The sequence below is a fragment of the Mustela lutreola genome, chromosome 3 (assembly GCF_030435805.1).
Source record: "Mustela lutreola isolate mMusLut2 chromosome 3, mMusLut2.pri, whole genome shotgun sequence".
Classification (NCBI taxonomy): Eukaryota; Metazoa; Chordata; class Mammalia; order Carnivora; family Mustelidae; genus Mustela; species Mustela lutreola.
In genome coordinates this window covers 80,891,625-80,919,312 of record NC_081292.1, presented here as the reverse complement: position 1 = coordinate 80,919,312, position 27,688 = coordinate 80,891,625, and the positions used below count along the sequence as shown (strand labels likewise).

The 27,688-nt window shown below is 34.7% G+C and overlaps 1 protein-coding gene across 5 annotated transcripts in view; it reads right to left on the bottom strand.

Moving 5' to 3' along the window:
- Positions 1-951: 951 nt before the first annotated feature.
- The window catches only part of PCMTD1 (protein-L-isoaspartate (D-aspartate) O-methyltransferase domain containing 1), a 65,592-nt gene continuing 38,855 nt past the window's right edge, over positions 952-27,688 (bottom strand). For 2 of the 5 annotated variants that reach the window (XM_059166469.1, XM_059166470.1), the window contains 4 exons: positions 25,995-26,097; positions 13,962-14,133; positions 11,777-11,900; positions 952-4,174 (listed from right to left, as the gene is read on the bottom strand). In XM_059166469.1, coding sequence (XP_059022452.1) covers positions 3,807-4,174; positions 11,777-11,900; positions 13,962-14,133; positions 25,995-26,097 — 767 coding nt within the window. In that variant the 3' untranslated portion in view covers positions 952-3,806. Of the gene's footprint in view, positions 4,175-11,776; positions 11,901-13,961; positions 14,134-19,013; positions 19,217-19,938; positions 20,130-25,994; positions 26,098-27,688 lie in introns of all 5 variants that reach the window. The other 3 variants (XM_059166471.1, XM_059166472.1, XM_059166473.1) reach the window with 3 other exon arrangements.

Here is a 27,688-nt window from a genome sequence, read left to right as displayed (position 1 = left end):
TTTTCAAAAGAGTCTACTGGGAACTTTACAGAAAGGAAACTTAAAACCAAAAAAACACTCAAAAAGGTATAAAACCCCCTTAATAAGTAACAAAGCCCCTCTAACACTTCATACTACTAAATAGGCAAAATCACTATTAAATATAGGTTAGGTTAAACAGTAACTGGAACGTTTAAACTCTGTAGGAAGAAACACACTGTTAACACTATGTTGGGAAATAAATTTGTACCACCCGTGAAAGTGAATATAAACATATTCTATGATCTAGGAATTCTACACCTAGATGCACAATCTATGAAGAGTCTTGCACACATACAGTCACAAGACATGTTTAAGAATGTTGACAAGCAAAGTATCTGATGTAACAACAATGCCCATCAACAGTATAATGATTAATTAAACTGAGTCGTGGATACAACGTAACTATTTACAACACAGAGCAATCTCAGAAAAGGCAATATAAAGTGACAAAATAACCTGCAGAATACACAGAGTATGATTCCATTAATATAAAGTTAAGTATGTATGAAGCCAAGTGATATATTCTTGAGAGATACAAACACATGTGCTAAAGCTACAGCAAAAGGCAAGGTTATGATAAACACAAAAGGAAGACCCCAGAGAAGAATTAAGAGGAGATTAGGAAGGGGAACACAAGTCATGGTAATGCCAGTAGTCAAAGCTAGCTGTAGGTACACACATGTACTTACAGGTACACTGAATTACTTATTCTTTGGGTTTTGCATATATCTTCTCAATATTCTTCATATCTACTGAATATAAAAATAAATTTTTAAAAAATCTATACTGTCTTCAGAAGTGTCAACAGTCAAAAGGAAATGAGATGTCTGAATACAGACAACTACATACAATACTTCAAGCATATAGTCATAGATGCATTGGGATTTTCTAAATTAAAAAGAAAAAAAGCCAGGCCACTGGAGAACAAAGTTTAATTAATATGCAACTGTTTATTTAAAATAGTTTTCCAAGACCTTCCCATGATTTCAGGCTTTGCACTTCATTTGTATCCTCTCAAACAGCTAGAAATCAACATTTAACATTTTTTGTATTTTAACCATTATGTATGCTATTTTAATGACATTTTTTTCTTTACTAAAACTAGAACCTAATGTGTCAACCAATATGAGGTATAGATTTAAATAATCTTCTTGGTAGTAGTGGTGCTGCTAAAGCTTTCTTGGATTTATCAGATGCTGGAAACTACTTCAAGCCATTTCCATCTAGCTGTCTGTCTTAGGCAAATCATGCTATCTCCCTAAGCCTACTTTCTTTCTGTAAAATTAAAAAAAAAAAAAAAAAAAAAAACAACCTAGATTAGATTATTTCTATCATTTTATCTGGCTGCTAAAATCCCATGAATATATTCTTCATCAATTTCAATTTTATCTAACCTTTATTTGCTACTTCTTTGCCTAAAAAAGCATAATTAACCATATTCAAATAACCGTAAATTCATTAAAAAATAAACACAAACCTAAAATATTCTTAATCATTCTAATATATTCCCACTAATAGATAAAAGGGCTTTTCACTTGAATTTTCATTTTTTATTTCTATTTCATTTAAATTCAAAAATAAAGTCACAATTGTAAAATGAATGCATTTAAAAACACAAAAGATACATTTCAATGACAAAAAAACATATAATGATCATGAAAATCTACTGTACACTTTGCTAAGGTCAACAGAGGAAGGGACCATATGAATAAGTCAATCTTCAAAATATATCCTTAACAAAAACTCTCTTTTGAATAGTAAAATCATCACTTAAGAATTATTTATGTTTACATAACTGGACACTAGCTCCAAAACCAACAAAGTGTGCAGAGGGTGGCCAGGTGAAGGGAGCTAGATAAAAATATGTGGGCATTGGGAACTTGGTATTAAACCTCTAAAACACTTAATTTAAAATAAAATGAACATTCCTAACAGATGACAATCATGTAAAACTGTTGTTTTTTTTTTTTCCTTGACAGAAATGAGATGGGACATTTCTTAACAGTAACAGCTTAGTAATCATCTAAAAAAAAATTGTGGAGATACACGCAACTCCAAACCCTAACCCCTAACCCCAGGCACTGGTATAAAACAAATACCTTCCATGAAATTATCCTTTCTGTTACTAAAATATCCTTATTTACTTAGGAGAATTCATAACTTAGAATATTTCAAACACTTGTTTTAAAAATGTAGAATTACCCGAGATGTTTGAAACCATCTGTATATTACTAATAGTTAATCTTTCAAGAGATAACAATCCTTTATTATATACATCAATTGGGTTTCCTTAAACATATTTGATCAACTACTACAATACTGATGCTGTTGGTAGTGTTACTCTCAAATTTTTCCTTTTCAAAAATACATAATCCATGTGACACTAAGTAGTAAATATGTTACACTGTATACTTTCTTAACAAGGAATGACTGTTTTCAGGTCCTAGTAGGAAGAAAAGAAACCAACAATGGCATTTACTACCTGTTTTATCCCCAATAAAGCTATAGCTAATAGTCAAATGATGGATAGTTTAAGTATGTAATATGAAGAAAAAAGTGAAAATCATTATAATTTTACCAAAAAAAAAAAAAAAAAAAACAAGAAAAAAACCCAGAAAAAACAACCCCACAAACACCATGATAACTTAAATGAGCACAACATAGGTCCCAAAGATTATACTATGATTCTGAACACAATTTTCAAAGCAAAAAGGCATCTACATACAATTCCTGTGAATATCTCATACACTACACAAAGATGAATTTCAAAGCATATGTAGGCTAGATCAGTTCCAACTTGTCAAAGACAAATATTTAAATGGTTCTTTTGGCTAAAGTGCACCTGCTGACCAAATCTGCTCTGGTCTTGCCTCTGAGTACAACTCAGAAAGAGGCTGTTACCCATGTTTACTCCCTACCTGTCTGTGCTGTCAACAGTCATTCAGAACAATGGATATTCTTTTTTAAAACAAATACTTTATACACTGAATAAGAGGAAAACCAATCCTAAATGTACTATCTTCTGAAACTCCAGCAAATAAGATAACCCCATTATTTTTAAATACTGAAAATGTAAAGGGACCACACACAAATTAAGAACTGTATTAGGTATATACTTTTTATTTAATACTCACTTGATGTGCTCTTAAAATCTCTATGAGAGAAGCAGATCATTTCCCGTGTCTTTTGGCAATAGATTCAAAAGCAAAAGTAGCAGTGCTGTTGAATTCCATGAAACTTTTTTTTTAAAGCTAAATTATTCAATATTTGTATTGTTATTGCACTCATATATTGCCCGGAATACTATAGCAACTCAGCAATAGTGACTGCAACAAAGTAAGGTAAGTGGTTCTACACAGCATTTGATTTTCTAATTAGGTAAGAAAGTTTTCATACAGGAAATGCAAACAACTACAATTCAAAAATCAGTATATGCTTAACAATTATTTAGCCTTATACAAAATTAAATGTAAGCCTAACCACTAGAAATCTGTAAAGAATCAGAAAAGGATTTACAGTACACAAATCTTGAGTATTGTTGCATTCCATTCTTAAAGTCACTCTGAGTTAAAACAGCATTTTCCAAGATTTAAAGAAAAATATATTTTATAAAAGGGATTCTCTCTAATTACTGAATACATCATTTTTTTTAATTACTAAGACAGAAACAAGTTATACTTTTTCCACTATAGTATGCTCTGATGAAAGAATTTTAACTCCTAACAAATGCTACATTTTCAAGACTAAAGGAATAATCAGTAGGTATTCTTTCTTCTTGATCTAAGTTATTTTTCTCTAAAATATGTCAAGTAAGCCTTTAAAGATTCAGGTAGGGGTAGTTTCATGATTTTTTCTCTCAGTAAATTCTGAGGCGGCTCCTCGGGCTTCAGGGCTTCACCATGATCTTTCTCTTCCTCTTCTTTATTATCTTCTTCCATTTTTTCATCCTCTTCACTGTCTAGAGGCTGAGGAATAAGCTGGTTACCCACAAATACGTAGGTATTAATTCTCTGTTTAACCCTCTTTCTTTTCCTTTTTGGTGGAGCCCTCTGAGGAATCCCCTTGGCCTGCATCTCATCATTTATGAAATTTCGAAGTGTACGTCGAATATAAATACGAGCCAAGTCCTGGAGATTCCTGACAGCACAGGGGGCTAAAAAAAAAAAGACAAAAAAATAAAAAATAAAAAAAAATAAAACACACACACACACAAAACATAAAAAAGTAAAACATAATATATTGTTCATTCCCTCACAGAACAAAACAAGTATTTCTTAGCTACTCTGACTTCCATCTAACAAAGACTTCAAGATGCCTACTATTTGCCAAGCCACCATTCTAAATTCTGTGGCTACTGGGGTGCCTGGGTGGCTTAGTGGGTTAAAGCCTCTGCCTTCAGCTCAGGTCATGATCCCAGGGTCCTGGGATCGAGCCCCACATCGAGCTCTCTGCTCAGCAGGGAGCCTGCTTCCTCCTCTCTCTCTGCTTGCCTCTCTGCCTACTTGTGATCTCTGTCTGTCAAATAAATAAAAATAAAAATAACAAATCTTTAAATTCTGTGGATACTGGAAAGGTTTCTGTGCACAGATAATGTATGTCCCCATATATATGCATAAAAATTCTTTGAGAGAATAAGTTAAGAACTTAGAAATAGGCTACATGAGAATGAAGTACTTAGGGAACAAGAATAAAAGAGACATCTTATACTATACCTTTCTTATACTTTTTGATGTTGAAAAATCATATAAGAACAATTGATTCCAAAAACTCAAATAAAGGCAATATTTGAACAGCTCCTTCAGTCTGAGCTTTAAAGCTATTACTCACACACACACACACACAGACACAGAATTTTTCTCTGTAATTTGGTAAGTAGAACTGGTTCATAGGTGAAAGGCCACCAGAAATCATGCTGTCAATAATTTAATAACCCCAAAACACATCACAGATTTCCTTAAGTTACTGATGTTTACTTGTATCAAACACATCACAGTTGGAACCTATCCTGTCTTTTCACTCCCATTTCCCACAGACCTATAAATGCATAAGCCCTAGAACACATACTCTTCTTTGTAACCTGTTCTAATATTTTATATATACAGAAATTAACTCTAGTCCCACAAAGTTTCCAGCCCTGTAGAAATAAAACTATCATCAAGTATCCTCAAATGCTTAAACAAAATAGGACATAACCCTCTTCCAGTTAAACAGCATTAAAAAATCTTCACCTTTGGAGCGCCTGGGTGGCTCAATGGTTTAAGCCTCTGTGTTCAGCTCAGGTCATGATCTCAGGATCCTGGGATCGAGCCCCGCATCAGGTTCTCTGCTCAGTGGGGAGCCTGCTTCCCCCCTCTCTCTCTGCCTGCCTCTCTGCCTACTTGTGATCTCTCTCTATCAAATAAATAAATAAAAATCTTAAAAAAAAATCTTCACCATTTAGCTTTATTTCTTCACTTTTGGTACTCTTTTCTGGATACTTCCCTTGCACACTTTTTTGTTTTACCTATGAAATCCTGCCTTCCTTAGGAACTCTCTGGTGGTGGTATCTCTATACCACAAGACTATAAAAGCTCCAGGAGTAAGGGGCCACACAGCATTTCCTCTCTGTCCTCCCCACAGGGCCCTGTACACTCTAGGCTTGCACAGTACATCATCCTGTCCAAGGCTCAGAGTCCTTCCTGTATTCTGAACACCAGACCCTACCACAAATTAGATATACCCTACAGGAGATAAATTTGTGTTGTTTTTGTTTGTTTGTTTGGTTTGGTTTGGTTTGGTTTTTTTAAACTCCAGCATGGGAGACTTTTCAGACTGATTCAAAGATACCTCAGCACCTACCTAAGTGGCCTACTATAAAACCTTTTCTTCAAACTGTCTTTTTTCAACTCCCTACTGAAACCTGAAATAGGAAAGAATTCCAAAGAGCCAGACTGGGCATGTTTAGTTAGAAACTGTTTGTTCCTGGGCCTGCCCTCAACTGTATGAGATGGAAACTGAAATACCACACAAAAATTTGAGTTCAAGTCCTGCTTCTGCCATAATGGAGTGTTGTGAACATCGGTAAGTAAAAACACGTGAGAGCTCCTCCCTTATATGTTAAAATGTGTAAAATAACCACCTGCTCTGCCTACCTCCCAAAACTATTTAAGCTGTTTTAACATTCACTCAACACCTCTGTGTTAAACTCTATGACACCTACTATTAAATAACTCACATATAGTGGATACTTCAGACTAAGTCCTTGCTTTTATGGAGATTATGTATTTAGGGGAGGAGGTAGATAAAAAAATAATTATGAAAAAGAGGACAGGAGGAAAAAAACACCAATGACACAGAAAGTAACATGGTGGTAGAGCTACTTCTGACTGGAGTCCAAACATCTCCCTGAGGAAGTCATGCCTGGGCTAAGCTCTAAATGACAAGAGGAAAGAGCCACGTAAATACCTTGGGGCAGAGGGGATAGCAAAGCCCTAAGGGGTAAATGAGCTTAGCATGTTCAAGGAGCTGAAAGAAGGCTAGTGTAGATGAAGTTCAGAGCAAGAAGAAAATGGTAAGAAGTATGATCATGGATGACCTTGCAGGCATTGGTAAAAAATGTGCCTTGTATTGGCCATGCAGCTACTCAAGGGTTTTTAAAAAACAGGGTTGAAATGCAATAAAAATGGCACTCAGGCTCCTCTGTAGAGTATGGATCATAAAGAGAGGGAGTAGACCAGCTGGAACACTCCGGTCATCCACCTGAGATCTGACCACGCTCTGATGTAGATGGGAGTAAGGGAGGGTGGCTGCAAACATGTAGAGAACTGGACAAATTTGCAACACATTTTGAAGACAGGATGGATGGGGATTGGATGTAGGAGAATTTCTGGCCCAAGAAACTAGTTGGTGCTAACAGCCAATTACTGACATGACAGAGAGGAAGAGTGGCTTGGGAGAAGAAAAGCACAATTGTTCTGTGCAAAATCTGAAATGTCTATCACGTTTCCTGAATGGAGATTTCAGGAAGAAAAACAACAGTGACACACTAATCACCATTTCATCATGTTACAGGCAATAACACATTTCACATGAAGTGAGGAAAAGGAAGCAGACAGAGGTGAAAAACTTGATCCTGGTCACAGAGGTTGTAATAAGTGACGTGAGTTGGGACCTGCACATGGGCATTTAACTTCAAAGTCTAGGCTCCTGCCCAAACACAAGCAGCTGAATCATGCCTCCGAGACTCAGGAGCGAAGTCAGGGCTGGGGGCAGAAATCTGGGAGCCGTCAGCCTCTCCTTGAGCACCTAAGAGGGAGTGTAGACAGAGAATAAAGGCCTATGCCTGAGGAAAGCTCTGAAAAAGCAGGGCAAGCTAGTAGAAAATAAATCCATAAAAGAGTTTTGGGAGGGGCGCCTGGGTGGCACAGTGGGTTAAAGCCTCTGCCTTCGGCTCAGGTCATGATCCCAGGGTCCTGGGATGGAGTCCCACGTCTGGCTCTCTGCTCAGTGGGGAGCCTGCTTCCTCCTCTCTCTCTCTCTCTCTCTGCCTGCCTCTCGGCCTACTTGTGATGGCTCTCTGTCAAATAAATAAATAAAATCTTTAAAAAAAAACGTTTAGGAATTATTAAAGAACTAAGAAATAGAGCTGTAATTCGTCTTTATTCTTGAACCTCTTAAATTTTTTGTCCTCTCTTTTCACACCTTAATTATGTTCCTCCTCTGCCAACACTACCATTCCAAGGACACTGTTAGAATGATGAATCTTACAATCTTTCAATCCTAAACTGCCAGAATACCTGAACTTCATAAAGAACAAACCAGATCCACAATGGAAAAGATTCAGACTTTTCTTAAGTCCTAAAATAGTTTCCACATGAGCTGCATTTAAGTTTTTCTGAATGATACAAAAACTTCTCGATAATTCTCAGCCCTAGATATTCAAAAGTCTCCCATTATTTTCTATTCTTTAACACTCCCTTGTTTCTAATGCTTCCAGTCATGAGATAAGGATTTAATGGACTAGATCGCAAATCCTAACTGCTATTAAAATTTTATTTTGAATTAAAGCTTTCACTTCAAAATTATAATTAAGTTTATCTCTAACACACACACACACACACACACACAAACACACACACATAAGCTCTATTTGTTTCCCAAAAGTTTCTCTGAACAGAAAGGAACCCAGCAGTCAGCACTTTCACTTTTGTTTATTAACAGAGATTAAAAAGGCATTATATTGAGGTCAAACTCACAAAAGTGATAAATTGGGGCCATTTTTAGCCTACAAAAACAGAAACTATTCCATATAATTCAAGGTAGTTTAGTGCCACAATTTCTGAAGTTTCTTTTATCCCTTGTGATTTTGTAACAAGAAATGCACATTTGGCTTCCCAATTCCTGACACAGAACTCTAAAAACACTTGGAATTTGTAAGTGATAACCAATCACACCTGAGTTTACGTTAATGAGAGGACTTGTGGTAAGCTGGGCTCACCAAGGTGACTGAGGATGCTGAGCTGGTTGCCCGGGGAACCAACCATGCACTTGGAGGACTAGGACTTTCACTAGCACCCTCTGGAAGGGGAATAGGGGATGTAGGTTGACTTAATCATAAATGGCCAATGATTTAATCAATCAAACCTCCATAAATAGCATTAACTGAAAGGGTTCAGAGAACTTCTGGGATTCCTCCATGAGTCAATTCCACCTGGTTGTTTCTGTGTCAGATCTTCTGATAATAAACCTGGTATCTAGTAAGTAAACTGTTTTCCTGGGTTATGTAAGCCACTCCAACAAATTATCAAACTCTAGAAAGGGGTCATGGGAGTTTGATTTATAGCCAGGAGATCAGAAATATAGATGAAAACCTGTATTTGTGATTGGTGTCTCCAGCTAGAGGAGGAGGGGGGAAGCTTTGTGGGATAGGACCCTTTAAGCTTTAGGGTCTATGCTAGCATTGGTTAGTGTCAGAACGGAGTTAGATCACAGGACACCTACTTGGTATCTGCACAGGACTGGAGAATGGCTTGGTGTAGAACACCCACACATGTGGAATACAGAAAGAAATATTGGATGGGTGGTGTATAAAGGAAACAATTTTTCTTTAGCTGATAGTTTTTTTCCTTTTCCTTTTCCTTTCATCCCGTTCTAAAGGGCCTGCCCTAAACTTAGAGCAGTGTGTATACCATAGAAGTGGAGAAAAATAAGCTTGAGGAAAGTGTAATTACATTTAGTAACTGTTTATTATGGGTAATTTCATAGCTACAAAATACATTTGGCAAAGACTTGCATGTGTATGTTTTTAGTTGTGTGTGTGGTTTTTTTTGGGGGGGTGAGTAACATTCTTATTTTAACCCCCTATAATTAATGAAATAATGTTCTCTAAACAGAAAGCAATTTTAACAGAAGAGAAAACTTGTTCTTATTCTCCAAACACCCTATTAAACTTTCACAAATAATATTTTCAGAACATTTTTCATTCTGTGATTATTTGTAGTGAAGCTTTTTTTTTTTTTTAAACAACATCACAATTCCTGACTCATTTTTATAAATTGCCATTGCAAACTGGTAATTTTTTTTTTCTTTTTATTATAGAAACCTCCAAGTATAGCCAAGAGAGTTAACAGTATAAGGAATCTCGTGTACTGGACACTCAGCTTCAACAACGACCCCTTCCAGCTACTCTTCCTTCATCAGCAGTGCCATTTCTATTTCCAATCCCACCATATTATTCTGATGAAAACTGAGACAGATCATTTCACCTGTAAATACTTTAGAGGCATAATTAATTTTTTTTAATTCAGGCTTGTCTTCCATTTTATCCTTTTGAACCAAATTTATCCCTACTTTACATTCATGGTCATGTTGCTCAACCCAACCAAGGACACTCTTTTTAACTATTCAGATCTGTTTGTACTGACATCCTTAAACTGAGAGAGAATGAAAATTGCCCGTTTATAACCAATCATTATCCATGTCATTCATAACTCTGTCACTGTAAAACCACACTTACAACCACACTCTTCTAAAGGACACTAAAGGGGCATCTGGGTGGCTCAGTGGGTTAAGCCCCTGCCTTCGGCTCAGGTCATGATCTCAGGGTCCTAGGATGGAGCCCCGCATCAAGCTCTCTGTTCATCAGGAAGCCTGCTTCCTCCTCTCTCTCTGCTTGCCTCTCTGCCTACTTGTGCAGATCTCTCTCTCTCTGTCAAATAAATAAATAAATAATCTTTTTTTAAAAAAAGGACATTAAAGTAGGAAAACTGTCAGATAAAGAGGAATGCTCAGGCTATGACAGTGCCCATTAGAAAGAAAAATCCCTAAGTGGCTGATGCACAGAGATCCACAGAGATGCACAGAGATCCTTTGGTTCATCTGTATCCTTACAGGCATACACCATGCTAATGGTTACATTAGGTTAAGTTAAGTTAATGGTTAAGTTAGGCCACTGTCAAGACTAAACAGTGTCACAGAACTGTTTTCATTACTTCTCTGTATGACTTTCTAACCAGTTATGATAGGTTAAAGAAAACTGACATAAATAACCTATAATTCTAATGTTGGAAAACAGGAGGGAGAAAATAGTTTAACGTGCAGACCTAAGCCATACTCCCCCACCTACTTTGATTAGGTAATAAAACTGACATTTCAGTTCCTAGCTATCTCTCCACCAAGTCCATCTCTCCATTGGTTAAGAACCTGAACAGGGAAAAACAGGCCACAAAAATCACAAAGCTCAAAAGAGGGTAAAATGAAATGAAAATAAAATTAAATATAAAGCCAGATTACTTTGAAATAATTCATTTAAAAAAGCAAATTATAGAAAGAAGTCTACCATGGTAAAGTTCATTTTTGGTACAGAACCTTAATAACTGATTTCCAAAACCATGATAAATCACAAACCAATTAATACTACTCACCTCTTTTTTGTATTTCAGCTACAGATCACTCCCTTCTCCTTGAAATATGTTTTTTCTTGGTTTCCAACACAAACACCTCTTCTCTCTCCTCACCCTCCAAGTGCTTTCATCTATTCTAATAGCTTAAAATTCCATTTTTACATTGAGATTCTTCATTTATACCTCCCTCACACAGTAGGTTTATACCTACTCAACTACCTTTCCTTCACATGCCAAAAGAGAGCTCAAACATGGCCAGAATAAAATATCTGATCTTCCCACACCTATTTCCAAACAACACCACTGCCAGTCTTGCAAACAGCACAAATGGTACCATCACTCAGCTAGCTACTCAAGGGAAAACTTTATGTACTTTTTTCCTCTACAACCATCTTCCACATAGTCCACTATTTTTCTACCTCTGTCCACACCAACACTGATTTTCCCTTTCAGTTTAAGAAAAGTCTTTTATAATATACCTTCTACACTCTAACCAATTAGCTTCAACTACCCTGAAACTTATTTCTGGTTTTGGACAACCAAGCATTTTTCAGCTCACAAAGGCTTTTTCATTTGCTGTCCTTCTGTATAGAAAATGCCAACAAATTTAATATACGTAGTAAATTCACAATTATAGTTAATAAATTCATGTTTTCTTTGACCTGCCCCTTCTCTTCATATGTCCCTGAAGGCAGCTAACAGCATCTGGTGCAAGGTAGGGGCTTTAACCCACCTCCACAAAAAAGTTAAATCTACTGAATATATTACTGCCTATTTATTTAATTCTTCATAATTACGTAGTCCATTAAATCCCAAACATAAGAGTTGAACAATCTAAGTCACATTTCAATCGGAAAGGACCAACAGTTACTTACGGAGTCCTACAGAATCTGGTTTGCCATTATCATTCTTACTTGGTTGCACAAGTGGAGCAAATGAAACAGCAAGGATATTTTTACTTTCCCAAGTATTTTGTCCAGTTCGCATAATTTGTGTTAACTATTTAGAGGGAAAAACAGAAACAGAATAGCTTAATCCTAGAAATGTGATCACCTTACAGTCACAATTTTGTTTTAATGGAATAAATGCCCCTGTGGTTGCTATAATCATTTCTATTTGAATGCAACCAAATTACTTTCATTTCAATACTTACCAGGAAGTAATACAGAAGGAATGACAAATATTTGCAACTCAAGAAAAGATTAGTCCATGTAAATAAAATATCCAAATATAGTCAAGTGACTCATCATGCTGTATTTGGGATCCAATAGCTTTTAGAGGTCTTTTTTTTTTTTTTTTTAAAGATTTTATTTATTTATTTGTCAGAGAGAGAGGAGCAAGAGCGAGCACAGGCAGACAGAGTGGCAGGTAGAGGCAGAGGGAGAAGCAGGCTCCCCGCCAAGCAAGGAGCCCAATGTGGGACTCGATCCCAGGACACTGGGATCATGACCCAAGCTGAAGGCAGCTGCTTAACCAACTGAGCCACCCAGGTGTCCCGCTTTTAGAGGTCTTATTCCAATCCACACCTGCTAGTGGCTCCCAAAATATAGGTCTCACATAGGTTCTGTTGCTTGGTTAAAGCACTATGCTAATAAAACCATGTTTTGTTTTTTTTAAGATTTTATTTATTTGACAGAGAGACAGAAAGAGGGTACAAGTAAGCAGAGCAGCAGGCAGAGAAAGAGACAGAAGCAGGCTCTCTGCTGAGCAAAGAGCCCAATATGGGGCTTGATCCCAGGACCCTGGAATCATGACCGGAGCTGAAGGCAGCTGCCTAACTGACTGAGCCACCCAGGCACCCCCAAACCATGTTCTGATTAGTGTACCAAAGACTCAATTTCATGGTGGTGCTCCATTATAGTAATACAATGCAGATTCTAATTTTAATCCCAAATTAGTATTTCATAAATAATGTAATTAATCACAAAAGGATTAGAAGTTTTACCTACCTGGCAAAAACCCATCCCCAGTCCTTGGAAAAAAATATTAGCTCAGTTACACGGCTTGATCAAGTTGAATTAATATCTTCAATTTCTATTATAAAAATCAGTGCATTGTATTTGACATTAGCATAATAGTATATAATTAGTATTTAATAAAATACCAATGGGAAGCCATATCTTAAGTATTTGAAAATATATCTTTAAGAGAAAACAGAAGATTGCTCATCTGGGAGTCTCAACTGTGGAAGCATTCAAGTAACATTTTTCTAAAAATGCTTTTTAATGAATGTTTTTATTATGTCTTTTTAATAACTGACAAATAATTTGCTACAGAGCACAGTGCAGGGTAATGATGAAATCTACTGAACTGCAAATAATATGCTGTGATGTTAAGGGACTCCTCCTAGGATTATAAACTCCAAAATAATCCAGCAAGGTCCCAGTTGTCTTATAAAATTTATCTTCTACTGTATAAAACACAGGGCATTTTAAACATCTCAAACTTAGGTTAATACGAATATTAAAGATTTTTTGAAATGTATTTTCATACATTAAGTAATTTCCTTTTGAAAGATCCACCCATTTTCTGAATACATCAGTATTTCATACATTTAATATACCTAGTAATTCTAAACCAGGGCAGGCAAACTGCTGAAAAATATTTTCAAATAAGTCTATCTAGTATTAAATGAAGATTTAAAAACTTATCTGTTTCTTTAATGGATTTAAGCAGTACAAACCAAATCCAAAATAGATTTTCTTTTTATATGTTTAAAGAACTAAAGAATGTTGGAAACTGAGCAGTTAGTAGAGACCATCACATTTAATTAAAAAGCCCCAGGTAAAGAAACTGTAGTTAGGAAGCAACTCGGCAACCACCACACAGGTAGTGGCTAAGCTCTGGTGAAAAGACCAATCTCTTCAAATCCTAGTATAAAGGATTTCTTCTGTATTTTCTTTGGTTCCATAATTAAGAATCCATTTCAAGGTTTTTGTATTTTTTTTTTTACTATATATAGATCTATAAAGTGTACTTGTCTAAAATTACAACCAATTTTCACTGATTTTATTTCCCATACTAAACTACTGTGTTTAAGCAAAGGACAGAAGAAGTTACCTGATCTTCTATAGGCATGACTAAAATGCCTCCAACTTTCAGTAATATTTTCATGTAGTTTTCATGGTCTTTCTGGACACCAGCTCCACAGTAAATTCGATCATACTGATGACTGTCAGATGCTATCTGGAGGCAATTACCAACCACAAATGCAGGTTCACAGAACTCAAATCTGCATGAAAAAACAAATCTATTTTAATTCATTTAAACAAAGATCAGATCTAAAAAATTTTAACATAATTCAGTTCTTTGAAATAGTGAAGTTACCAAAATTAATTTTAGGATAAAATATCATTATGAAATTTTATTTAAATATCATAATTCAGTTCTTTGAAATAGTGAAGTTACCAAAATTAATTTTAGGATAAAATATCATTATGAAATTTTATTTAAATATCATATTTATGAAGTTTAACTAGTCAAATATATTGTTTTATCATCAATGATATAGTGCATGTTTTCAAAGCATTGATCTATTTTTTTGCCACAGTGAACCCTCACTTAGGGCTTAAAAAAATGAACATAATCAGGGGCGCCTGGATGGCTCAGTTGGTTAAGACTCTGCCTTCAGCTCAGGTCATTATGCCAGGGTCCTGGGATTGAGCCTCGCATCGGGCTCCCTGCTCAGCAGGGAGACTGCTTCTCCCTCTCCCGTTCCCTCTGCTTGTGCTCTCTCTCTCTCTCTCTCTCTGTCAAATAAATAAATAAAATCTTTTTAAAAAATGAACATAATGAAAAGCCCCTCAGGATACCACTCTTGTGATGTGCCACAAATGATATATACTAAGGATGAGAATCACAAGGGTCAAGCAAACAAGAAAAGGTTCACCTTTCACTGCTCTTTCCAAAAAAAGCTGACGGGTCAGTGGCAATGGGAAGAGCTCATGCAGTATTTATCTCTGATTATTTTTGCTATGGCTAACAGTGGAAAGCTTTGTTAGGAAAAGACACCAATGCCCTGACCACACACCTTAGCAACCACTAAGATTAGGGAGATTTTCCTAATAGATTTTAGTAGGGCTATGTTACAGTATTGTTACAGATGTTACTGCTGCTTTGGCCCCTGTGATCTCCCAATGCAACAGAAGGAGATACAGTTTCAAAGCAAAGGCATCTTATCCAGGCCACTTGTTTTGGTTACAGTGTTGGTTCATGGTATGTAGTTATGCTTTTACAAACTACCCTATTTAGACTTCTACTTTAGTCCTTAAATTTTAACAATTCGGAAAACAGTTTCTAACATATAACAAATTTAATTAAAACCCCAATGCACTAATAAAACATGTCATCTTTTAAAAAAAACTAATTCATGGAATATCCTTTTACTTTTAAGTTGATTAAAGTTAATATGACCACACAGCAAAATCAGGCTATTATTTGAGAATGAAATGATTTACGTTACAAGTTTCAGCATGTAGTGAAAAATGACACTGACTGAATCATAACCATTTCTACTTTGTAAAACATATCCTATTCCTTTGGTAATTAATAGATTTATTACACAAGTTTCCATTAAAATTCACTAAAACACAGAGACATTATCTTCATTAATATTTAAAGAGGAATTTACCAGAATTATGCCTTGTCTTCAGTATCCTGTCTTCTTAGTGGAGGGGCCAAGGGTAGTGGGGGAAGGGGTGTGAGGTTGGGGTGGCATGAGTCATCAGTGTTTACTCTCTTTTCCACACCCCCCACACTAAGGTAGTCCATGTCCAATTATTTCTTTCACTGTAACTATCCCCTTTCTGCTCACACTTTTTAGGACTCTTCCATCATTTTGCTCCCTATTGCACAGTATAGGGTCAAATTCCCATACAGTACCACATGGGACTCTTTATGACCTTAACATCAAATTGTTGTGCCAGATTCATTTCCTGGCCCTGCCTTCCCCACACACTGTCCCCAGCCAATACTATGCTGTAGCCAGACTGAATACAGTTGGCCTTTGAACAAGGCAGACATTAGGGGTGCTAACCTCCTTCCTCAAACATCTGAGTATAACTTAAGACTCCCAAAAAACATAACTACTAATAACCTGTTGAGAAGCCTTACTGGTAACATAAACAGTTGACTAACACATACTTTGTTTGTTACATGTATTGTATGCTATATTCTTACAATAAAGTAAGCTAAAGAAAATATTAATAGAAGAAAACATATTTATCATAATATACCATAACAAAATCTGCATTTAAGCCATTCTACACAGTTTAAACCCATGTTGTTAAAGGGTCAATTGTGTGTGCTCCCACTTGTTTAGTGGAACTATTCCAAAATGTTTTGAAACCCTGTATCTGTGTATATGCTGTTCCTTTGACTGAAATACACTTCCTTCTCCTCTTCCCTTGATAAATGCCTACTATCCCTTCAAGATACAGTTCAAATATTAGTTTTAGAAATGAATCTTACCCAACTCTACTTAACAGTACCTCATTCTATTTGCATAGTACATAGGAAGTGTAAACCTAACTTACGTTGGGGACCATGCTTAAATTCCTTTTAAACTCAAGACTATGGTACAACTTATGATTGTCTAAAATATGGCCAAAATACAATTTCTTGACTTTTAACTAACAGGATAACGTGAATCATGTGGTTTAATCATTTCCACCAAACTCACAATAAGAATTCTTTAAAATGAGAAAGTTAGACTATTTTCAATGAAGTCTATCTAAAAATATTTATTCTTTTAAAAATTCATCTTAATTAATTTAATTTTATAATAATTTAAGTTAGTCTTATTTTCAGGATGAATATGAGCAGGGAATTTATATTTTAATCTTTAGATAAGCTATCTAGCTGATCTCCGGCTAGCTGAAGTAGTCTCGGCCTGCTACTTCTCCACCATCTTGACTCCTCGGGAATTTATATTTTAAAAATTAAATTATTAAAACCTCTTTATTAAGTCTGTTAAATAAACTCAAAAATACATTTATGGTTTTAATAGCTTTCTACCTACTAAAAATAAAAGAGAGCTTAGAGAACTATTACCTAGGACAATATCACTGCAAGTAAACAACTTATAATTAAAACCACTTCTCAGATAAGTGATATTTTTTATGTCTTCATCCCAAAAAATTAATTAGAAAGAATTCAGTGCCTGATTTTGAAACCAAATGTGTGATTCTGGTCAAATTTCCTTATACTATTAATAAGTACAATTTGCTAAGTGAAATATTATTTACTGAGCATCCGTTTTGTGTAAAGATTGAAAAGACAATGAGAAACAATCATGCCTACATCTAGTTGAAGAGATGAACATCGAAGAATCACAGTAATAAAGATTTACAACTATGATAAATGCTTTATCTAAAGGAAAGGAATAGGATTCCATAAAACTGAGGACGAAAGGAAATGGACAGATCTATGGAACCAGAGAAAGTTTCCCTGAGAAATGTCAAGATCTGAAAGATGAGACAGGTCAATCTAGAGGTACATGGTAGCCAAGATGGTAGTCACTAGCCACATGTGGATACTGAGCCTTTAAAATGCAGCCAGTCCAAATCGAAATGTACTTTAAGGATAAAATTCACATGGGACTTCAAAGATTTAGTCCAAAATAAATATAAAATAACTCAATACTTCTTTTATATTTATGTGTATAGGGGTGGGTGAGTGTGTGAGAATGTGTGTGTTTGTGCATATTTCAACAGCCACATAAACTGAAGATACTAAACAAATACCCTTCTACTTATCTATCACTTGTAACTAAGAGCTTCAAATACTTTCTCCTTAAGACAATCTACCCTTTGAAACATTCTCCTGGTTTTCCTGTTACTTCTGTGAGTATTTCTTCTGTAATTTTAAAATGTATCTCCATTACCTATTACAGTCCTCAAAGTGTATTTACTGAGTAAACCATATAAAAAACATATGTTTTGTCAACTTTTCCACCTGCCAACTTTGAACATGAACCCCCCCCCCAAAAAAAAAAGCTCAGGGCTAGAAGAGAAACTTGCCCAGAAAGTTACAGGAAAAATATATGCCTATGGCACTTTCTATATCAATATGATGGTTCTTGTTTTACTAAATTAATCGCTATAGAAAGCCATAACCTTATGCTACAGAATACAGTTTTTCTCAAAATAATTAAAAAAGCAAAACTCAAATAATTAAAAAAAAAACCACAAAAACCTTTGTCTTTAATGAATAAATCAACTGTTCTATAACTGAAAGGCACTTTTGGGGGGCCTTTCTGAAGATCTTAAATAAGCCACCATAATTTTAGGAAACAAATTAATGCTTTCTTCCCCTGTAATACAGATTAAAACAAGTACATTTGCTTCCACTTAGGGAGTAATACAAAGGATCATTATACTGAAAATCAGATCTCTAAATCTATCAAATTCTACTAATCCAAATGGAACATATATTTCTAACAAATACATATGGGATCTTTACACTTTCATTTACCATAGTCAAATTAATTTCCTTTAACAGAATACTCAAACCTGAAAGGTTAATCAAACTTGAGATGTTCCAAAGTATTGGACTATTTCTAAATACAAAATAGTAAAACTGCAGGGACAAAAGTAACACTGGGGAGAACACTGTATATTTTTAAATGTTGGCACTAAAACATCTAGAACACAGAAAATTCACATGCCAAACACATCACAAAAAAACTCTAACACTACCAATTTAGTGGTTATTAAGAAAAACATCTACCAGAGACTGTCTTATCTGGGGATTCCTTTTTGTAATTATGGCTTGATCTTTTCTACCAGTAATAAATGAATCCTTCACATCAGTAAAGAACACAAAAAAATCCTCAAATTGCAATTACACACACACACACACACATAAAAAATAAATGGGTAATGGATTATCTTTTCTAATAAAGGACTTAGAGATGAGCTTTAGTATTTCTAACTAGGTACATAGTTGAGGGTCTTACTTAGACATTTGGTATTCTAATATTAAAACTATGGCTTATTTTTATAATAGCATTTCACATAAATAAACCCATATCGTTTCTAAGGCTAAGAATATTTTTTGAGAAAGTCTATGATTTAAAAATGCTTAGGGCAATGTTTATGGATATGGTCCTACCTGTGTCAGATCATGTTCATGCCAATATTTACAAAGAGCTAAACAAGTGACTGGAGACGTGGATGATGGCTACCATGTTATCAAAGTAAATTACAATTCCTACTCAGTCTTCCAATGTAGACAGGAAAAGAAAGAAAACATTTTCTTCCGTAGACTTTCACTATCTTCTGAACGCTGCATCTCACCTAGGTTTCCACAAACCTCTACAGAGGCAAAGGACATGTTTTAAACCACAAATACAACTTGTGTATAATCTGGAAGACTTCAGCAATAAACTAACCAGAAGTTTTCAGTTTATTACAAAATAGTACTACACTATTTATAGATCTATACATAAAATCTAGGTTAAAAATAGTGAAAAGGAAAATCCAAATTCCATTTTTTCACATCAACCACATACTATACAAAACCTGAGTGGGTGGGAAAGCAAGAGGTATACCAAAATGGCATTTCCTATGTGGTTAGTACTGTATTCATAAAAGTATGATTCACGCGTGCTTGACCTAATTTTTTTTCTTAATTTAGGAAAATTCGTTAAAATTTTGTCCGTTAGTAAAATGAAAAGTAGCAATCATTTTTATTCTTTGAAAAAAATTTCTAAAACACAACTTCCCAGATGGAGATGACTCATACTCCTAAATTATACTGAATTATACCTAACAATGTAACTTATCTGTATACAAAATAGTCTGAAATACATGTAATAACTACAGATTGATTCACATTAGACTTATATAATCACTTGCTGATTTAAATCTGAAAATCTAGTAACTGTTTTTAGACTTTTATGCAGAGGGGAAAATATATGGCACACTCTTACTAAAGTGTACACTGAAAATCAATTGCGGAAAATATAGAGCACATATTATCTTGGTTTACAACATGAACACTTGCCCCAAATAACACCGGGATTCTCATCACTTACCTTAGCAGTGGTTTTCTTTATAGGTGCGTGTTGGTATATCTTCGTCTGGAGATGGACAGATGATTTCCTCACAGCAGGGACCTTGCCAACTTGCCCATATAATTCTTTTGATAAGCTGCTAGGAGATCAGGGTGACCTAGCCTTGCCCTGCAGCTTCCCTCTTAGACGGATAGTCTAGGTCTAGGAGCTGACTGAGAGTAGAAAAAACAACATTCCCCTTCAATACACTGTTGAAGTGGGGGCTGAAAATTTGCACACCTAGTTTATCATGTGCCACAGGATGCTGTCATTGAAAGTTTAGACAATTATTCCAATGGAATAAATGATTTCAAGGTCATAGGAGAAAATTCTACCTTGTTCTTATATCTCATCCAAAACAATCTGCCAAATGAATCATAGAAACCTCTTTTTCTCAAAACACTTTGTCAAAATACACATTTTGGGTTTTAAGAGGTATGAGTACTCAGTCAAAACAAGACAAAACTTCAACACTTTCCACTGGGAAGAAAATCCAGGGAAACATTATATCTTGATCTCCAAATGCAGTTATACCATTCAAAGACTTACAATCAATTATTAAGCTATTGAATAAAGTAAAATTCAAAAAAACAAAGACTTTACCTTTTCAAGTGTTTTCCCTTCCAACTGCACCAAACTCATCTCAGAATAATTCAAGAATTATTTAAAGCAAAATGTTAAGAATAAGTACACATATTTTTCTTCCATTGAATGAAGCTTTAGGAAAATCCATGGAATCAAAAACAATCTCCGAACACTTTATAGGAAATGTGCAGGTACATTACCGAAAAGTGAGCCTTCAGTATTTCAACAATGATTTATTCTCCTATAAATATTTTGAAGCCATCCAACTTTTCCCCATTCCATCTCTCATTGATGTTAAAATACAAAACTGATATATAGCCCTGATGACTATTATCAAGCATTTGTTACCACCACTTGAATGTTTGTCATGATTTAAAATGGTGTACAACCTGTAATAACTGTTATAAAACTACCATCTGAATATTATTGGCATATCAAACCATTCAAATATCTGAGAACTGTTTTGTAATAATGTTGAATATCTATTTGCAGATAGCAAAACTACTTCAAGTATGCTGTAATTCTCTTAAAGACTACTCCCATGACAAAGCTGACAGGATTTGGAAGCATTTAATTTTTCCAATGTAAATCAAATCACATGAAAAATGAACCTGTAATTAAAGATAAACTTATGCCACTAGATACTGTCATAAATCAATTAAATAAATAGTCTAAAATACCAACTCTACACTTAACTTAAAACTTATGCCTCAAAACAAAAACAAAAAACAAAACTTATGCCTCAACTAAAATTGAGGACTGCATTGTCTCTCCCAGTCATCTCTGCCCTCAAAAGTAACTCATACCATAGGGGAGTTTTATTAATGAACAGAGCAGGTGTGCTTTGTAATAAAAAGCTGTGGTGCAATTAACCATGTTAACAGCATTCCTTAATTTTAACCTGAGGGAAGTAGATGATGAAAAAGTAAATGCTGCTTCAACTTTTTTATTTGGAGCTCAGTTGCTCAATAGTAATCCATGGGTAGCAGCTTACTGTTCGGAGGAAATATTAGAATAAATCAGTGTTTACATCACCATAGCTAAATCAGAACTAAATAAGAAGGCTGGCTTAATGAGGTCACAGCCTGTCTACTCCTCGGTTTTCCCACCTCGGCAATGTGGACACCAATACTGCCTGCTGGGCTGTGGACTAAGCACTTAGAATGGATGGTACATGGTACTTAATGAACAGACAACACATTATTTTTTATTATCTCATTAGTTTTTCAGTACTCCTATCATGACTCATTGTATGACAAACTACATAGAAACAATAATCCTCCTTGTTTAAATAGAATGAAAATTTTCAAATAAATCAGACCATGCTGCACTCATTTGGCTACTGACGTTAGAATATTTCCAAAGTCAGCTACAGAAGCCTTGAAACTGAGGGGAAATAGGAGGACTCATCTGCTGTAAGGTAATGGCACATTCCAAATCACACATTCCAGAGAGCTAAGTCAACCTCATGTACATGTACACATAGAAGTACATGACTACTGATATGAACAAATATTATACTAATTACTACTCATTTGCAAAGTACTTAGGGGATAAAAGTTTACAATTCAGGCTACTTCAACTGACTTACTCTTCCACGTTCCTGTAACTGGAGAGATTATTTTGCTTACTGTTCAAGCACAAATACTGATAATTTGACATTCTGCAAACTTCTTCCCTCATAAAAGCCTTTAAAACCTAGGCCCCAAAACTTGTCTAGATCAGAGTGGGCTAAAATAAAGGTGCTCTAAAGAGTATGTGTGAAGAGCAGAACAGGGGGCAGCAGACAGGCCAAATCCAGCCTGTTGCATCTTTCTGTAAAGTGTTACTAGAACACCCCATACCTACTCACTTTCATGGTGTCTAAGGCTGCTTCTGCACTACAATGGCAGAGTTGAGCAGCTGCTGCACGGATCATTGAGCCCAGGAAGCCCAAAATAGTTTCTATTTGGTCCTTTACTGTTAAAGTTTTGCAAATATTTAGGAAGAACTTTGAAATTAAATGTCAGTTTTATAAGGGAATTTCAGCAATTCTGGAAATACCACAGGTAGAACAAAGGGATAAACCATATAGGAGAGTTCCCCCTTCCTGCCCATCTCCAAATACAGTAAATTCAGAGTAACCTCTCCAAATTATTTCATTTGCTGATACAAGAGTAAGGCATGGAAACTAAACTAAAGTATATACATTACAACAAAGATTCTTTCTTCTAAAAGAAGAAATGCTACTTTCAAGACTCAGGAACCAAGTCTGCTTTATAAAACACACCTTTGTACTTTTTAAATAGTCACCTTACCACACACACACACACACACACACACTATATGTGTGTGTGGGTGATATATACATATTGTGTGTGTGTATATGGTATATATGTGTGTAATATATATACACACACACATATATGTATTTGTGTGTGTATATATATGGTAAGGTGACTGTATATACACACACACACACACACACACATATACACATATATATTACACACATATATATATAGTTTATAGATTCTTTCCCATCTACTACATTTAGAGTTCATTATGATTTCCAACAGATTTATAAGATGCAATTTAAATTGTAAGTGACATAACAACACTTTTGAAAAAAGAACTGATAAAAAAGATCCAAACAAACAGGTTACGTAAGATTGGGTCGAGTATTGGGTTTTAGCGATCTATTCTCTGTATTACATATAATCAAGGATGATCGGGTACTAAGGAATACAAAAATAGCAAATAATGTAACAGAGATACTTTATATTTTGTTAATTAAAATATGTATTTTGATATACCATAATACAATTAAACATAATGAAACTGCTTGGAAATGGGATTTTTAAAATGACTTGCTCCTCAAGTTTTTCTAATTCAAAAAATTTACTATAAATGGAAATATCACCCACAAACATCAAGAAAAATTGTGAAGAAATCATCAAAACACAAGATAGAAAGAAAACCATTATATCTTTAGAATTTCTATCACCAAAACCAAGTAATATAAAGATCAAAAAAGGACCCCAATGAGTTACACGTCAACTTTACTAAGCTTACAACCATTCACTACCTTATGGGAAATGAAACATTTTCCCAGTACTTACTACTTTTTGTATGCAAGATACTTTTATAATCTGAAAATTTTTACTAACACTTCATAACACTACTGAAAACCAGAATAGATAACATTTCCAGAATTAGTTTTTTTAGACTGGTTTATCAATGTCTCAATCTGTTTTAAAAATAAGTTGCAACACTTCAGAAAGAACTACATTAAAAAGCCTAATTATTTTAACTAAAATGACAAGACTACTGAAAATTATAAAGAAGCATTTATATCAGTCATGTCACCATATTTTATGATTCATCATTTTATGAGTAACAAATCTGCTTAACAGAATAACTCAAGAAATACAAGGAAATCTAATCATTTTACAATTATATAGAAATAATTTCAGAAAATTTTTTTTAAATCGAGACACAAATATAGTCTTCGAACTTCTCTATTGGGGATTATTTAATATTTAAATTACATCAACATAGAAATTCTTTGAATAAAGACATATTTTACTCTTTCCCAGGACCATGCCCACTTTTCAGCAATAAACTTGAGCTCCAGAGATACTTGTACAAAGGTGTTTCAGTGATTCAAGGTTCATCCTTGTGTGTGTTCTGCCTGAAATGTATTTCTATCTAATATATAATAGACCTTAAATTAGACCTTAAACAATGGTTTCTACTAATAGTACTTTTATATTTTCTAAGTTCAAATATATTCACAAAGTCCTTATGTGTACACTCTTTCAACATCAAAACACATACAATAGGAATTCAATAAATTCAATAAAATTCTATACCTCTAATAAACAATATAAAAAATTCCCATTTCATATCTTAAGTATTTAACATACTACAAATCATCAGAAACACAAGACACAAAAGAATGATGAAATTGAATCCCAAGTTCTTATAAAACAACACAGGCTAGAAACTATTTTATTTCTGTCAAACAATTTGTTATTCTTGGAAATAGAAAATGAACCAACACGGTAAGCACTTGAAAAATGATTCAAAATGTAAAATGTGAATTAAATTTTAACTATTTATAAAGACAAACAGAAATAAGATAAATTATGGTATTCAGCAAGTTGATGCAGAAAATTCAAATAGCTTGCTCAAATACACTGTATTAATTATAGAACAAAATAAACCTGAACGTTTTCCAACTCTCTCAAGCCTGCCTGAGGTCTTTAATAACCCAATTACAATCACACCTATACACACAAGACCTCTCCTTCCCTTTCTAACACTGAGGATTTTGTAGCAGTTTTCTGTTCTTCAACCAATCAAGTGCCACTTGCCAGAGGACAGAACATGGGGCCAAAGGCAAGGGGAGTAAAAGCAAAGAGCAAGTGGAGAGAGAGAAAAGGCAGAGAATGGAAAAGAAGGAAAATACACTCCAACAGACATTCACAGGGTCTTCCCTGCTTTCTTCATGGTACTGTCTCAAGCTTAAGACTCTCTGGGAAAAAACCCTCAGCTCTGACTCAGACCTCCAATTTCTCAACTCCATGGTCATGGCCAGGGTGTAGAGAGATGAGTGAAGAAGACCCACTCCCAAAAAGCCCAAGTTGGAACTCTGGTTTTGTACTAAAATTTTGCTATAGAAGGTGACTGAGTTGTAAGCTAGTGTTTGAAGATTTTAGAACTTCCTTTCTTTAAAAATATGAGTTGAGAGATATAAATGCTGTCAAATTTTTACAATCTCACAGAGTTCATGGATTTTAGCACAAGACACTGTGGACCCATAGTTCTGACGCTGCTGAATTTTGGTAACGTTACACACCAAGAAGATTCCCCTACCAGGCTAAGGACCAAAGTCTGTGCAGTATTTCTTTGAGGCAAAATAAGAGTTCAAAACCATGGTTTTCTAAAGAAATTGCTCAAACATACCCCTATCACAAAATAGATCAAGGTATTTCTATCATAATTATCTCTAGCTATATTACAAGGTAATTCAATGTTTTTAAAAACTCCGTTGTATGCTAACAAGTATCACCCTTATTTTATAAAGAGGGCAGATCTCTTAAATACCATTCCAAAGGTATAAAACCAGTTCCAGAATTCTCTAAAGCCAAGCATCTTTACATTCTTTTTCCAAAAAGTACTTGTATGCTATCTAATGAATGAAACAGTACTATCACTAATAAAGTGATGGTAATACAGAATTATAAATTATTTATTTGTAATTTACTATAAGCTTAGATAGAACAAAAATTACAGTATCAAATAATTTTTCTAACTTAATTTCTTCAGTCATTTTATACCACACTGATTTTTGCTGCATTCAATTGAGTAATTCAGGATCAGTAACTAATAGCACTAAGGAACACACATGTCATATATATCTACTTATCAGCTGCTTTCAAACCAAAACTATAGATGTGAATACTTACTTATCAAAGCTATCACTATTTTTGATGAAGCTCTCCAATTTTTCCTTGGCATATTCCACCACATCTGAATGAAGCTCAATCCCATGATTTATTCCAAAAGGACCTGCAATTGTAGCAGCAGCATTTTTATAATATACATATATGTATATATATATATTAGTAATATGTCTTTACAGAGCTCTTTTAATTTCTGCTCATTTATCTATCACAGGAGCACTTAAAGGCTTAAATATATGCACATTTGCTAGCCAGATTTAAAATGCTAAATGGAAATCTCACTACTTACATGGCTTTAATTAAAAATGAAGAAAAGAAAAACAGAAAGGCTAAGTAAGGAAGAGTTCTCTCAAGAGAAAAGCTTATCTGTCAGGACAATACTGACAGAGAAATAATTATATTCCTACATAGTTCTTTACCATTACATTTTCATTTATCATTTCTAAAAATTCGGCAATTCTAAAATGCGTGAAACCATGGGCTAACATAGATGCTATATAAATATCTCACACCAACACACTATATGTTAAATTCCTGGAGGGCCAAGACCACATTCTATGTTATGCCTTTTGTAGTTCCCAGTATCTAGCAGAATGTAGCCATCGAGACACTTCATTGCAGAGCTGATCTTACTCTCCTATTCTAGCACACTTCACACTTCACTTAGTATTTCTTTTTACCCAAAGCCATGGATAAGTGACATCACAGGAATGAGAAAAAGATGAGTGAGCCCAGGAGATGGTCCTCAGATGGCATCCTAGTATACTTCGCTGAGAATATGACCTACAGGATTCTCATTTCCTAAAGCTTCTGTGCATTACTGCCTGCCCCATGAGACACATGAAAGTAACACACACACACCAACTCCTCTTGTTAGGCTAGTTACTTTTGAACTTCCAAAATTGAGCTGAACAGAGTTTTCCATTCTATATTTTTGTTACATATTTTGTTATTTTGGAATTGGTCTCCTAGGAAGAAGTTTGAGTATGTATTTTCTCTATCTTACACATACTTTCTGTATCTTAGGAACTAATTAACTCAACATGCCTCCTACTGAATGTCATTAAAATACAATGTAAGGTGAAGTTCTACTGACCTCTAAGATTTTTTAAAACAACAACAACAAAAGTCACCGATTACCATGTTTGAATGTTCAGAGGGCACATGAAAAAAAAAAGTGATCTAGATCCACTTAACTATAAAAATTAAACCAAAATATTTGGAGACTATCTTCAAGCCAGAATCAGATAATGCTTTATCCTATTACATTTCTATCATATTGCATTTGATTAGTATTATTTAAAAAAAAAAAAAAAAAAAAACTGGCTCTATTTGAGAAATTTATTCAGATAAGGAGGTTAAAAAAAAGTTATCTGATCCACCAAAATACAACAGATAGAATTAACTTCCTTTGCACTGTTTTTATGCTTTTAAATTATTCTGATGCAAACTTAAATGTTTTGATTTGTTTTTGTCTCCATATGATTGAACCGTCTTCATCTGAAAACTGGAACATCCATCTGATAGCATTTAAGAACCCTTGTAATTCCTTATTTTACCATAAACTGAGTCAAACAAAAACACTTTTCAAAAAATAAAGTGACTAAAAACTAAACTTACAGAAGAATACATGGTGACATTTCTTTTTAATTTATACAAAATCTGAATATTTCAATAACTTGAATTTCCATAAGGAA